The 15,060-nt window shown below is 41.4% G+C and overlaps 1 protein-coding gene across 1 annotated transcript in view; it reads left to right on the top strand.

Annotated features, from left to right (window-relative positions):
- The window catches only part of abtb2b (ankyrin repeat and BTB (POZ) domain containing 2b), a 52,152-nt gene that overhangs the window by 31,306 nt on the left and 5,786 nt on the right, over positions 1-15,060 (top strand). The window contains exons 3-16 of the mRNA XM_085164824.1: positions 962-1,172; positions 9,048-9,200; positions 9,579-9,744; positions 9,927-10,016; positions 10,211-10,312; positions 10,421-10,517; positions 11,200-11,335; positions 11,828-12,105; positions 12,188-12,366; positions 12,469-12,574; positions 13,928-14,030; positions 14,109-14,196; positions 14,292-14,360; positions 14,880-14,993. Coding sequence (XP_085020950.1) covers positions 962-1,172; positions 9,048-9,200; positions 9,579-9,744; positions 9,927-10,016; positions 10,211-10,312; positions 10,421-10,517; positions 11,200-11,335; positions 11,828-12,105; positions 12,188-12,366; positions 12,469-12,574; positions 13,928-14,030; positions 14,109-14,196; positions 14,292-14,360; positions 14,880-14,993 — 1,892 coding nt within the window. The remainder of the gene's footprint in view (positions 1-961; positions 1,173-9,047; positions 9,201-9,578; positions 9,745-9,926; positions 10,017-10,210; positions 10,313-10,420; positions 10,518-11,199; positions 11,336-11,827; positions 12,106-12,187; positions 12,367-12,468; positions 12,575-13,927; positions 14,031-14,108; positions 14,197-14,291; positions 14,361-14,879; positions 14,994-15,060) is intronic.

Genomic DNA, 15,060 nt, shown 5'->3' with positions numbered 1-15,060 from the left:
ATCTAAGAGTGGAGTTATTCATAGGCATCTGACCCCCGGAGCTCAGTTTTGCTTCAAGGCACAATATATTCTGGAAAGGAGAGGCTCTCCATCATGGCCAATAATTCCTACGAGACCTCCTGGAGCAACTGCTGGTGGTGGTTATCACAAAGGGGGCCCTTCAGCTTTAAGTGGGGTCTGTTTTGGGAGGGTTACCCAGCCTAATCCCCTAGAAGTACCCCAAACCTCTTAATGCTGACACACAAACACACTCGCACTGTTGAATTTTTCACCCTTAGCTGATGTGCTGTCTTTTTTTTTTTTTTACCCGGGGGTAATTATGCTAAATGAGTGTTACAAGATCCCAAGTTCATCCTGGGCTCCCTCGTTCACACCGCCTCTCCCTGCCCCTCCTCCATTTCCGTGTGACGACTGTCCACTTTACACTTTCTTTAATGCCTAAGATCTCTTTTCCTGTCGGTCTGGCTCTTTCTCTCTCTCTTTTCTTGAACTGAACATACTTTAGAGTATATGCTAGAGTATAAACTGATGAATCATCTGATGAGCACCATTATACAAACAGCTTTCATTTAAGTGTTTGCTGTCAAATCGCTATATTCTACTTTCTGAAAAGACTTGATGTTAGTATTGCTATTATCATGTGACTGACACATAACTTTCGAGGTAGAGGGTTTATAGCTACTCTGCTACTACATAAACAGTTCAGTAGAGCCTTGATCATGGGTGAATGGCTATTTAGACTGGTCGTCTGGCTTTGCTAATGACAAATACCACTAGAGACATGGTTGGAGGGGGGAATCCAGTTTGACTGAGAGCCCATGGGGCTTTTAATGTAAACAGCTTTTAATATGCCACTCATTTATGTCCATAAACTGATTTTTCATACTGCAGAATCATTTTTAACCTTCAGTTTTTTAAATTGCATATGACTTGTTAACTATCAATGTTTCTGTGGTTCCAGGTGACTTGGTGTCCCGTGCAATGCACCACATGCAGCGCCTGAGCTCAGTACGTCCAGGGCTGAGCCCTGTCCGCCACGCCCGTCCTCAACAGCCTGTGTCCTGGTCGCCTGACGCCCTCCACACCCTTTACTACTTCCTGCGTTGCCCACAAATGGAGTCCATGGAGAATCCCAATCTGGATCCCCCACGCATGGCACTTAGCAAAGAGAGGTGGGAATTATGCATGACTGGACACAAGCAGTTTAGATGCTCCCTCTCTGAGTGCAAAATAGGCAGAGAAATTACAGATCTAATCTTAATCATTGACCTTGTTCTATTTTGTGTTCAAACCCCCCCTCCCCTTTCACAGAAAATTAGTGGTACTCCTGATTTTCCCTTTCATACATTTGATGCTTATCTCCCTAAATGCATTTGTAATTTCAAATGATTTGGTTTGATTCATGAAGCTGGCCAAAATACGGTCAATGCCAGAAGTGTAGCCACTGCAAATAAACAAACCCAAATTGAAACCTTTGACTTCAAAAATGAACAAATGGGTTCTCAATGAAGTGAAAAGCTTTTTGCAGGCAACACTTCACTTTCATCCTTTTCCTAATCCCGTTAGCCTTTGTTCATTTAAGTGTTAACTTTCTGTTGTTGAATTACAAGCAAGAAAAGGCTTCTAGGTGTCAGCAGTAGTGCGATAGAAGGGTGACTTGCACCTTTAGAGTGTAAATTAGGCTGAAGACTGGTGATTAAAAGAATTTTAAGAGGTGGAAATGGTCTGTAATTTTGTTAGGGTCTGCTCAATCTTCCTTAGTTGCATTGAGAAAGTCTGGCAGTTTTTGTGTTCCCTTTATGTCCTGTTGTTTCTTGGAATGAAAATGTTTGCAGCACATTCCACTAATGTTTTATTTAAAAGTTGTGGCTTTATCTACAAACCTTGCATACCAACCCCTTCCGTATGCTTGTCTCTGGGAAATTACAGCGTTTCTTGCTTTTTTTTTGAGTAACACTCAACCGAGTCACGTCTCTATTCTCAAAAAATGTGATAAAACGTTCGAAAACATTGCATTACATCACTGTTAGGGTTGCACCGATACCGATACTGGTATCGGGTATGCACCGATACCGATACTGGTATCGATACCGATACTGGTATCGGGGCGGATACTGTAAAATGTGTGTGTACTCATACTCGTAAAAGTTAACCGATACCATGAACCGATACCAACTTATTTCATTAATCAGAGGGTGGCTTGTCATTTCTGTTGTAGTTTTTTAGATTGGCCACTAGGGGGACATCCCGTGCTAAACAGGCACATGGTTAGACGAGTGAGACTGGCGGCTCCAGATAAAAAAGAGAAACTGGAGGCTGCTGTAGCTAGGCTAAACAAAATGTCAGCAGTGTGGACCGCAATAACTGCAATAATTTAAAAGTTTATTTTATTCGCAAACCTAATTTGTATTTATTTTATTCCAAACAGAAGTGTTTATTTATTATTCTGAAAGCTCGAGACAGTGCCAATAGTTCAGTGATATTTTGTAAAATTACAATGTGGAGACTCTGCAATAATTTAACAGAAGTGCTTATTTTTCATTTGAAATTTTTTTTGTGGTCATTTTTATTAAGATTTTATTTTTTATCGGCAGGGAATATAATAAAACCTGTCTTCCAATTAATTGTATTTGTGTGTGTGTGGTAGAAGTATCGGTTTTTGTACTCTGTATTGGCAAGTACTCAGATCCAAGTATCGGTATCGTATCGGTTTGAAAAAATTTATATCGTTGCATCCCTAATCACTGTTGTTCACAGTGGTTTGCAGTTCTGATACTGTGATATTCAGCACTTCAGATAAATGTGATGGATTATGTGCCTTCGGTTAAGGTAACATGACAAAAGTAGTTGTGCCTGCCAACACACACGAGGTCTGCTCTCAGAAAGAAGTCTTCAATTATGTTTTCGTGCCAGAAATGTAAAAACTGGCAGCAATAGGTGTTCGCAGCTTAATTACATTTGTTTATACTGATTTATACAGGCATGTCTAAAGGTAACATACGCATATATAAACGTGCTGGCGCTCCCACTAAGGTGTGAGTGTTCAGTTTGCAGCAGTAAATCAGTTAATGTTGTTGACGAGATTTTGCCCTTTAATGCTGATAATGAAAATCACATGTTAGGTTTACGATGAAGGCATAGCATCTGTCAGGTGATCATAGTTACATGAATGTTTTCACAGTGAAATCACCAAAAATATCCACCTTGTCTTCCCTTTATTACACGTTTGTATGGAAATAAACCCAGCTGCCTCCAGTGCATTTAATAAAAAGCAGACAAGGTGCATGCTTGCTTCAAAGTGAACACAACAGCAAATATACACCCTCTTCTTTCACCTGGCTGTTGTTATAAATCCTCAGAATGCTGGATGTATATTTATACTTGATGCTTTTTTTTCTTTTCTTGACAGCTGCTGCACACAGGTTTGCCTTTCTGCATGTTCATATTCCTATCTCTTTGTGACTGCGTGTCTGTGAATGTGAGAGAACACACTCAGGTGGTGTGAAAACCTGGTAGTGATTACAATACGAGTGCCTGGTAATGATACAGGCTTCTCTCCTCCAGTGGGCCTCTCCCTCTATCTGGCTCAGCCTCTATTAAGAGCTGTGTAAAACCTTTGGTGGAAACCCAAAACCACCAGATCTGTGTGGGCCACATCGTCAGACATTAGAGGCAGCCTGGTGAGAGCCTTATTGCCGAATCCTTGAGAGTACAAGAGAAACCCTCTTTGGTTTGATCATTTTAAAGCTGGTGCTTAGTTGTGAGTAATAATCTTGTTTTGGAGTAAGAGGGTGCTTAAAGCGTGGGACGGCAGATATTATTGTCTTATTTTCACACTCCACTATTTAAACATACAGAGAAAAGTTGATCAAAAACAATTAACTTTTTTTGTTTTTTACTATCTTTACTTCTAAACAGACCCCCTACTCCTCTGCCTCCTAAAGGAAAAGAGATGTTTTTAATACTGGAGCTTACTTCTAACTGCATTTACATCAGATATGGTTATGTCTCCATTCATATCTGAGCCTTTACGATTGCAATCTGAAACAAGATCAGTGGTTAACCTCGACCCTTTGGCAAATTGTGATGAGGTCCGCTTTAAAAGTTGATTTAAGCTCCTTTCGGGTTATAGGTTTTATAAGACACATGGGGTCAGTGTAGCGTGTGTGATTTTTGTCTCCTAAGTAGAAAAGCCTTCGCTTTTCATTTTGGATAGGTCAGCGTTCGAACACACCTGACCATGATTTGAGCTCACGGTCTTTATGACCTACCAGATGGTGGTAAGCGACGCACCATGAATCAAAGCTAACGTTTACATGCTCACGTGTTGGAGAGTTTGTGTATGTCGGTGCTTCTATATCCTGCTGTTCTCTGTATGAAGCCTTAGTATGTGAGGTCAGTAAGCTAGCCAGAGGCACTATCTGGTTTCGGTCTTAACAGGCTCTGTGGCTTTTGATGTTGCAGAGACACTGATGAAGCTAAAGTTTGCGTTTCAGGCTGAAGGGCATAACCCGGACACATACGAAGGTCAAAAGGAAGGCGTATGTTAAAAAAAGGAGATTGGTCCTATAGGAGAGATAGGATGGGACATTATAAGTGTGCATCTGTCAGCAGTACATGTCTGGCTAATTGGTATAAGAATGCAGCTAAATATCTTGTCAAACACTATTGTCCATTATTTATTTTTATTTTTTTTTATGTTTATTTATAAGATTTTAAGTTCAAAATTACATAACGTCACACCAGACAAAGGACATAAGATTCAAAAACAATAACATTTAAGCACAGAAAAAAAAAGAAAAAACAGAAACCAAACACACAACAGCAAAAAAAAAACCCAAACAGGAAAGAAAAGGAAAAAAATAAAATAAATAAAAATACACCAGTTAGCCAGTACAAATCAAAAGTTCAAAAGAAACACCATTGTCCAAAGAAGATGATCTTCTGTGTGAGTTTAGACAGGGTAACAGAGAGTTCACCAAGACCAGAAGATGTGGGAAACATGTCCAGGAAGGAATCAGGGTTCGGCAGAGGTGCAGTTTCACAAAGTGCAGTCAAATGGGTTAAAGTTTATGTTTCCTTCCCTTTAATATGATTGAGAAAAGGGCCCCAGATTCCGACAAACTTAAAATGGGTGTCAGCCAAACGATAACGAACCTCTTCAATATACAAACAAGCAATCATCTCATGTAGCCAAACCCTGAACAGTGGAGGAGATGGTGATTTCCAGGCTCTAAGAATAAGTCTTTTAGCTACAATCAGGCCAAACGTTAAGGCTTTCTGAAGAGGACGTCTGAGTGCCAATGAGGTTAGGGAGCAGCCTAGCACTGCAAGTACACCATCCGGCTCTAATTTTTATTTCATAAATCCGGTTATACATATTAAATATCTCTGCCCAGAAACTCCTGAGTGTGGGGCAAGACCAGAAAAGGTGACCAAGGGTTCCACCCATCGCTTTGCATCTGTCACACAAAGACGAAATAGACGGAAAAATGGTGCATAGCTTTGTTTTAGAAAAATGCAAACGATGAAGGACCTTGAACTGTATAAGTTGTAGTCTGGCATTAACAGAGCATTCTTTAATCTTCTTCAACCCATTGGCCCACAAAGCATCCGATATGTCTACTTCCAAGTCCTTAACCCAAGCATCCTTGATGTGGTTAGTAGGTGGTATAAGTGTAAAAAGTGTAGTAAATTGGCTGATTAGGTGTTTGGAAGTGGGGTTTTTAATCAAATAATCATAGATGTCACTATGAGCAGGGGGCTTATCCAGATGGGTAAAAGAGTGTTTAACAAAATTCCTAATTTGTAAGTATCTAAATAAATGAGCAGAGGGGAGCATAAATCTTGATTGCAGCTGACTATTGTCCATTATTAATAGAAAAACTCTACCTTTATTGTTGGCTGATTGACAAAAGGGGGAAAATCTGGATAATAACTGTAGCAAAGTTGGCTCTAGTTACTGTCTGATTGCAGGCGTGCAGTCAAGTAGTAGGGTGGATACCTATGACATTCAGGAAGCCACGCACAAATGAACAGACACACTCACACAGCCCAATTTGTGTTGAGTGGAGGCCATTAAGGGAGAAATAAACATTGATTCCCAAGCCCATTGAGCCCATCCTCAGAAACGTGACATTCTTATCACTCCGCACCCTCTGAACTACCCACAGACTACCGCCCAACCCCCCGTCTTCATTTCGACATACCCCACCTGCTATCTCCCAAACACTTAAAACCTTCATTATATGCACCTACCAGTCACACTTAATCATCCCTCCTCCCCTTGATCCCCTTGTCTGCTTGTTAGCTGTCACGCCTGGGTGACAGCAGAAGCTCCTCCCTTCGACTGACTAGCTACTGATAAAGTACCGAGGCAACATCTGAGAGAATAGCTCGAGAAAAAGACTTGAAGAGCTGACAGCAGAGGAGCTGCAGATCCCCAAAATTCAGTTAAGGCCTCAAATGTCAGCAAAAAAAAAAGTTATTAAAGATTAGACTCTGCAGAACGGTGTTAATTATCAAACAAGCACGGCTTCATTATTAACCACTAACCACTAACCAGCTGTTTGTTCAATTTATGTTATATCAGGTTCATGTTTTAAAAGCTCCACATCAATTGTGAGGAGGAGAGCCATTTTGCAATATGCATTATTAACAAACCCGTGATGAATGAGTGCTCTTGTGCAGAAGGTTCTCTGCTATAGGAAGCCTCCTACTGCTTTTTAAAGTAAGCACAGTAAGGAGAGTAAATGGCACAGCAGCGCTACTGACAGTAACTATAATCCCAAAATACATTGCTGTGTTCTTGTATACTGCCCATGCTTTTGCTACCATGGATATTCATTATGTAAGTCTTTCATTTTCAAGAACAAAGGAATGGCCACTGATAAGAAACAATGTCTCAGCATGAGAAAGGCAGTCTAATAACACAGAGACGTTGTTCAAACAATCATTAACGGCTCTTAAATGAGGCTTCATGTGATCAAAAGCAAACAGCAGTCACATTCATGCTAATTTGTCATTGTTCACAAACACATTCGATTCACATATGGTGGGAGAGAGGCGCAGACGAGAAGCGACTGATAACAGATAACGAGCTAGACTATAAAAGGACAAATGCAAAGACGGCAATCAAACAATGACTTTCAAAGTGCCGCGTTCACAAACATGACAGCAGACCAAATGTTGTGTCCTCGTGGTTTTTTCCCCACATGTACTTCTTCAGGAATAACAACACTTGCCCTGTTACTTCAGCTTTAGGTCACAATTTTTAATTTCAGGTGATTCTTTCTGTTTTTGTTGAAGATCTTGGTTAAACATAAGTAGCCTTTACCTTGTATTTTTACATGATCGCAAAGACATGTGTGAATATTCAATTTCAATTTCAATTCAATTCAATTCAATTTTATTTATATAGCGCCAAATCACAACAAAAGTCGCCTCAAGGCGCTTCATAGATACAGAGAAAAACCCAACAATCATATGACCCCCTATGAGCAAGCACTTTGGCGACAGTAGGAAGGAAAAACTCCCTTTTAACAGGAAGAAACCTCCGGCAGAACCATGCTCAGGGAGGGGCGGCCATCTGCTGTGACCGGTTGGGGTGAGAGAAGGAAGACAGGATAAAGACATGCTGTGGAAGAGAGACAGAGGTTAATAACAGATATGATTCAATACAGAGAGGTCTGTTAACACATAGTGAGTGAGAAAGGTGACTGGAAAGGAAAAACTCAATGCATCATGGGAATCCCCCGGCAGCCTACATCTATTGCAGCATAACTAAGGGAGGATTCAGGGTCACCTGGTCCAGCCCTAACTATATGCTTTAGCAAAAAGGAAAGTTTTAAGCCTAATCTTGAAAGTAGAGATAGTGTCTGTCTCCTGAATCCAAACTGGAAGCTGGTTCCACAGAAGAGGGGCCTGAAAACTGAAGGCTCTGCCTCCCATTCTACTTTTAAATACTCTAGGAACAACAAGTAGGCCTGCAGAGCGAGAGCAAAGTGCTCTAATAGGGTGATATGGTACTACAAGGTCATTAAGATAAGATGGGGCCTGATTATTTAAGACCTTGTATGTGAGGAGCAGGATTTTGAATTAAATTCTGGATTTAACAGGAAGCTAATGAAGGGAAACTAATACAGGAGAAATATGCTCTCTCTTTCTAGTCCCTGTCAGTACTCTTGCTGCAGCATTTTGGATTAACTGAAGGCTTTTCAGTGAGTTTTTTGGACATCCTGATAATAATGAATTGCAGTAGTCCAGCCTGGAAGTAATAAATGCATGAACTAGTTTTTCAGCATCACTCTGAGACAGGATATTTCTAATATAGATTAAATGGTAAATGGCCTGTATTTATATAGCGCTTTACTAGTCCCTAAGGACCCCAAGGCGCTTTACGCAGCCAGTCATCCACCCATTCACACACTGGTGATGGCAGCTACATTGTAGCCACAGCCACCCTGGGGCGCACTGACAGAGGCGAGGCTGCCGGACACTGGCGCCACCGGGCCCTCTGATCACCACCAGTAGGCAACGGGTGAAGTGTCTTGCCCAAGGACACAACAACCAAGACTGTCCAAGCCGGGGCTCGAACCGGCAACCTTCCGATTACAAGGCAAACTCCCAACTCTGGCGATCTAGTCATATAGAAACATCTGTTTCTTGAGCCTTAGAGGGATGACATCAGCGGGAATACCAGCTGAGATTAGGAAAGATGACTCGTGCTGTGAAATGAATGTGGGTTGGTGATGTTGTAAGTCATCTGGCTGAAGACAGTCTATGAGTTAATTCCCAAAGTGACTGAATTATGAGTGTTTAAGTTTGCACTCCCCACTAAAGTCATCTAGTCTTTCACAGAGCCTCATCTTTTACTGGCTCCGTTCAATAAAGATTTGAATTTACTGGTTTACAAGATCACTTTCTGTGTACATACAGGGAAATACTATTGTCTGTTCCCTAGCAGTGAGTGGTACTCATTATCATAACCAGTAATAATTGGACCAAAGCAAACAGAAGGGGAATGATTTCTCTTTTTTTGCTCATAGGCCTTTTCTGTTGCTGCCACCTCTAATGGAGTGGATGAGGGTGGCCATAGTTCATGCCGAGCATCGCAGGAGTTTATTAGTGGACAGCGATGATGTCAGACAGACGGCGAGGCTTCTCCTTCCAGGATTGGACTGTGAGCCGAGACAACTGAAGTAAGTGAGAACACTCATTCACCTCGCTCGCTCTGCTGGGAAGAAAGCGCTTAAAATAAAAATGCAAACCTTACTAATAATTTCAGGAAAAGAAAAACTAAGACTGATGTTTTATTTGAGCTGGACGTCTGTCGTTTAATCATTTGTATTTAGCAAATGATTGCATGCGGTAAATTAATGTTTGTTAACTATTGTGCGGCTCATTAACTTTACTTCTTTCTATAGAAAGCATCATTAACATATGTAAGCCACAAGGTGGATAAAACAAGCATCTTGGAAAAGCGACCGAGTAGATCCTGATAAATTAGCCATCAGCCAGAGAGCTCTCAGAAATTAATTGGTAACTGGTTATTTATTCACTTTTAATTTTTTTTCCAGGCCCGAGTGTTGCTTCAGCTCCTTCAAGCGTCTCGACTCCAAAGCTGCCTCTGATAAGTTCCACCTTGATTTGGGTTTCCGGATGCTCAACTGCGGTCGCACAGATCTTATTGGCCAAGCAATCAATCTACTGGGACCAGATGGGGTGAACAGTATGGATGACCAGGTATTTAAATTTTACTTAATTTATGTTGTGGAGATATAAATGTAAACCCCTTATACTATACAATAAATCTCAAGAAAATTGCTGTAAGTCCATAAAATATCCTTAGAAGTGATGGAAACATAGCTTTGTGTTATAACTTGTTCAAAGCTTCATGCATTTGCTTCTACTCATTTTCATTACAGGGTATGACCCCTCTGATGTACGCCTGCGCAGCTGGAGACGAAGCCCTCGTCCAGATGCTGATTGATGCTGGGGCCAACCTTGACGTGGCGGTAAATATGCTTAAATATTTCCAATGTGGTCAAATCTGTCTTAATTTAAGCACATTTTGTATCCCTTTACATCTATAAACAGGAAAGGTTTCCATTATTAAAGCATGTAAGAGGCTCTTATGAACGTAATGTTTTCTCTGTGTGCGTGTGTTTGCGATCTTGGTGTGTAATACTGATTTAATCCGTGTTGCCAGGTACCACCCTGCTCCCCCAAGCACCCCTCTGTGCATCCTGATAGTCGACACTGGGCAGCCCTCACCTTTGCAGTGTTGCATGGACACATTTCTGTGGTGCAGGTCCGAAACACATGCGTAAACATGCTACATGTTGCTTGTTTATGTCACAATGACCCTTACAAGATGTCAAATATTGTTTAATATAACAGAGGTAATGTGGCTTTGCAGCTTCTTTTGGATGCAGGAGCCAATGTGGAGGGGGCCGCAGTCCGCAATGGACAGGAGAGTACAGCAGACACTCCACTGCAGCTGGCTTCAGCAGCAGGTGGGCAAACACACAAGGAACAGCTGATGTTAGAGTGGTGTCCATCTCACAGTGGGTCTGTTATGGCCACTAAACTACCACTTATGTATAATTATAGAGGCGAAAAGTCAGTAGGAAGGTTTGAAGGTTAGCTTGTCTATCACCTTTGTTAAAAGCAGTAATAATAACTTTATTGGTTATTTGTAACTAACAGAGTGTTAGGTCCAAAGACCACCTAGAGTAACACTTGGATTAACTTGTGACTCAGCAGGAGGAATGAGGAAATGAGAGAGTAAATGAAGGGGCAGTGACAGCAGCAGTGCGCCGCTTGTGGTTGTTTAGTAGTCTGTGGCCTGCATTCCTCTGTGGGATCATCTGAAAGCAACATGTAGCTCGAGTAAAGAAAACACACGCTCTTCATAGCAGCAGTGACAGTGTCTAAACAGTGCCTGCAATGAATGCATTGGCTGTTTAAATATGCCAAATGAAATGTGATAAATTTTTCATTCATGTTTGTGGTGTATAAACGTTTAAAATGGGCCTATAAACCAGTAACAAACAAAAATGTTGAAATTTTGGGAATGATGAATGATGGTGGAAAATCAAGTACACTGGACAAGTGGGGGAAAATAAGCACAAGGATGATAAATTATCTGTAAGTTTATGAACAAAGTGGAAATATTTATCTATTTGTGCTTCCCAGGCAACTATGAGATGGTGAGTTTGCTACTGGCACGAGGCGCTGACCCCTTATCAAAGAACCATGGTGGAAACGCCCTTACATCATCCCTCTATGAGGACATGAACTGCTTCAGTCATGCTGCTGCACATGGACACAGGTATGTATCCCCCAGTGTGAACATGTGCTGAAAACTAGTACTGGAAGACCAACTGTAAACATTTGCACACGTAGCACAGAAATAATGCATCTGTCAGCTTTTTATTACACATGATTAGAGTTGGAGTTTGTGCTGTGAGGACAGATTCAAACGTTTTATCGTGTGATTCAGGAAGAGCTTGAAAGTTTTGTAGTGTGAAAGGAAAGTTTAAGGTGTCGTTCTATTCAGTTTCTGAAGACCAGCTGGTGGTGTAAACCTCTCCACCTGTTCACTCTGTCTGTGTGAACACGATGTAGACTCAACACTTCACATTGCTCAGTGAGGGTGATAGATTACGTAATGAGAGAGGAGACTCCAGGGTTGCAGAATTGGAAGTACACGTTACCATTTTGGCAGATATTAATGATCCTCCACCTTCTAACTTTCTTTTCTTGCTTCCTTCCTCGCGTGCCCTCTTTCTGCCCTCGTTCTACTTCCTATTTATCTTGTCAGGAACGTGCTGAGAAAGCTACTGACTCAGCCGCAGCAAGTCAAAGAGGACGTACTGTCTCTGGAGGAGATCCTGGCTGAGGGGGTTGAAGATGAGACGGCCGGGATCTGCCCTTTCGTCCATCTTTCCCCTCTTCCCAACTCTTCCAACGGTCCCCTGCCGATGCCAGAAGTGGGCATACCAAGGCTCTGCAAAGCCAGGATGAAGGCTCTCCAAGAGGCCAGCTACTACAGCGCCGAGCATGGCTACCTGGACGTCACCATGGAGCTGCATGCTATGGGTACTTTTCAAATGGCAAGAAGAGGATGTGCCTACTTTTCCAGTTTATAGAACCGAATAATAAATCCTTTCTATTAAACCAGGCGTGCCATGGAAACTACACGTGTGGCTGGAATCTCTTCGCTGCGCCCAGCACCAGTCCAGGACAGGGGTCACCCTCTCCCTCCTCAAAGACTTTACCACAATCAAAGAGGAGGACTACTGTGAGGAACTGGTCACCACAGGCCTGCCCCTCATGTTCAATATTTTGCGCACCACAAAGGTACAGTCAAACGTGATCACGAGTATGATTTTCACACTTTTTCAGTGTTAAACAGATTTAATTATACATTTCTCTTCTTCTCGTTCTATTACTTTCCTTCAGAGTGACGCCATTACACAGCAGTTGGCAGCTATTTTTAGTCACTGTTTTGGCCCGGCACCCCTCCCAGCCATCCCTGAGATGAAGGCAACTCTTTCAGCACAGTTGGGTAAGGAAACTATGATCCTTTAGAGTATATGGATATACATGCTCAGAGCTCCAAGAGGCTAGCCTTTTACTGGCACCGATTTCAGTATTGGCTCGTGATAATTAGTCATTTTGACATCTAAAACGCCAGTAAATGCTTAAATACAGTTTTCTTAAGCCTAAAGTCACCGTCAACAGATTCCTTATACAGTGATACAAACCCTAAAACAACACAAATGTAACACTTGGGCTGTAAATTCGATTTTTTTTCATGAATATTAGTAAAAGAGTGTCTGATATAGGGATGGGTATCGTTTAGGTTTTATGCGATACCGGTGCCAAACCGGTACTGTTGAAATGGTGCCGGTGCTTAAAGAATGGAGAACACAAAATTGGTCCAAAAACCTCTCATGTTTAGCTGTTTTTTTGTAAAAAGATAACAATGTTAGCCTTTTCTGCAGCTATGGAGCATATATGGTATCACTCTTGGCTGGAAGCAGTGCTTAAACAATGGAAAAAACACAAACTTTGTCCAAAAACCTCTCATGTTTAACTGTTTTCCACTTTTTCTTTGGTCATTTTAGCCTTTTTGGCCAGGGTGAAGGGAGTATCTGCCATCAAACAAGAAGACAGCCGCATGTAGCTATGATGATGTTTGCTAGTTCACCTTACATGCATTAATGTAATAACGTGGTTAGCCTACTCAACGTAAATTACACAAGAACAACATGAAGCTACTCACGCAGAGAAGAACGGCTGCTGCTGCATCATCATCCGTCATCATTTCTGCTACACTAGCAGGGCTCCGGGTCCGATAACAGGCACCACACCCGCAGTAGATGCGCTCGGTGTGAGGTCTCGCAGCAAGCTATCAAATATGGCGCATTTCTCGGCTAAAAAAACCCGCTATGCGTCGCCAGGTGTTTCAGATTTGGATTTGGATTTGAGGTGTTACCTTCTTTGACAGTATCACAGTATCAGCTTAAAGCACTTGTTGCAGGTTGCTGAGTTTGCATCTTTTGCTGTGAAGTACAGCCAGACTTTTGACCGCTTCGCCTTGGGCACTTTTAATCTGTAGCTCTGCTCTAAAAGAACGTACGTACCTGGACCCGCCTACTATCCTCGGAAACTTAAAATGATTGGCTAGAATCTAAAGTGTATCACAGCTCAGGGAAAAAAAAGCACCGAAATAAAGCACCGAAATGTGCGCTGCTTTTCGGTCTGGTTACTACCATTTATGTCAGAACCACACCGGTACCCATCCCTAGTCTGATATTTTTGTTTTGTTAATCTTATCAGCAGTAATGTGTACAGAACGACTCTGCTGTTACTAGAATATTATGGGTTTTATGCACGTGCTGATGTTTTTCTACAGACCCACACTTTTTGAATAACCAGGAGATGTCAGATGTGACATTTGTGGTTGAGGGAAAACCATTCTACGCACACAGAGTGCTTCTGGTTACTGCCTCTGACCGGTGAGTGCAGAAAGGTACAAGAGTGCATTTTAATGCTTTTTGATAAGACCTTGCTTAAAGGGTTTCATTTTGCTCTAGATTCAAGTCTTTGCTGGCATCATGTGGATCAGATGGAAGCTCCGATAAGGAGATTGAGATCAACGACGTCAAGTACAACATATTTCAGGTAAGAAACATTCCCTGTTTAGATGTGTTGCATATGACAAAACAGACATTATTTAGATGAAATTGCTCATAAAGAAACCTCTAACCTCTGTACAGATGATGATGTCATACCTGTATTGTGGAGGAACTGAGTCACTGAAAAAGAAGGTGTCTGACTTACTAGAGGTAAGAATTGTTAATCGCATTAATCTGTCTCAGAGTCGGCATCTTAGAAATCCCAGCTTTAGTTCTACATCTTCGCATGAATTAGTCATTCTTGCTGACAGTGGAGATTGTTCTTTTTTTGTTTTTTTAATTTAAGTTTAGCTACAAGCTTGACATAGACGAGTTTGTGTTCATAGCAACAATTGAGCTCAATCGTCCCATCTGGCCAATCCTTTCTAAGCATGAAGCTGTTACTTTGATTTTGAAATATAGTACCCTTATCACAAGTGCACCAGCTGGGCTTTCAAATATGTCCTGTGTTTTTGTGCATTTATCAATTTAAAAATCGTTTTCTCTTCGTTTTTTCATTAGTTTTTATCGATAATTCGTAGCTTCTTGAACTGAAAACAAAGGAAAATTCCAAATACATGTTACACCATTAATGTTACACAAAGTTAAATATTGCTTGTATGCAAACAGAACGAAAGGATGCATGACATTATTTTTCCTCCATTAAAATGTTCATGTTTTCTCCTGCAGCTGTTGTCAGCTGCTAGTTTGTTCCAGTTGGGGGCGCTACAGAGACATTGTGAACTCATCTGCTCTCAACATATCAGCCTAGATAATGCAGTCAGCATCTACAAAACTGCTAAGGTAACAATTACTGATATGACGTTGATATAAAAGTTGTTTAGGTTTACATAAATTAGGTTTATAAAAT

Source organism: Neolamprologus multifasciatus, chromosome 7 (genome assembly GCF_963576455.1).
Source record: "Neolamprologus multifasciatus chromosome 7, fNeoMul1.2, whole genome shotgun sequence".
Classification (NCBI taxonomy): Eukaryota; Metazoa; Chordata; class Actinopteri; order Cichliformes; family Cichlidae; genus Neolamprologus; species Neolamprologus multifasciatus.
Note: the sequence above shows the minus strand (reverse complement) of the source record. Positions and strands in the feature narration are given on the sequence as shown.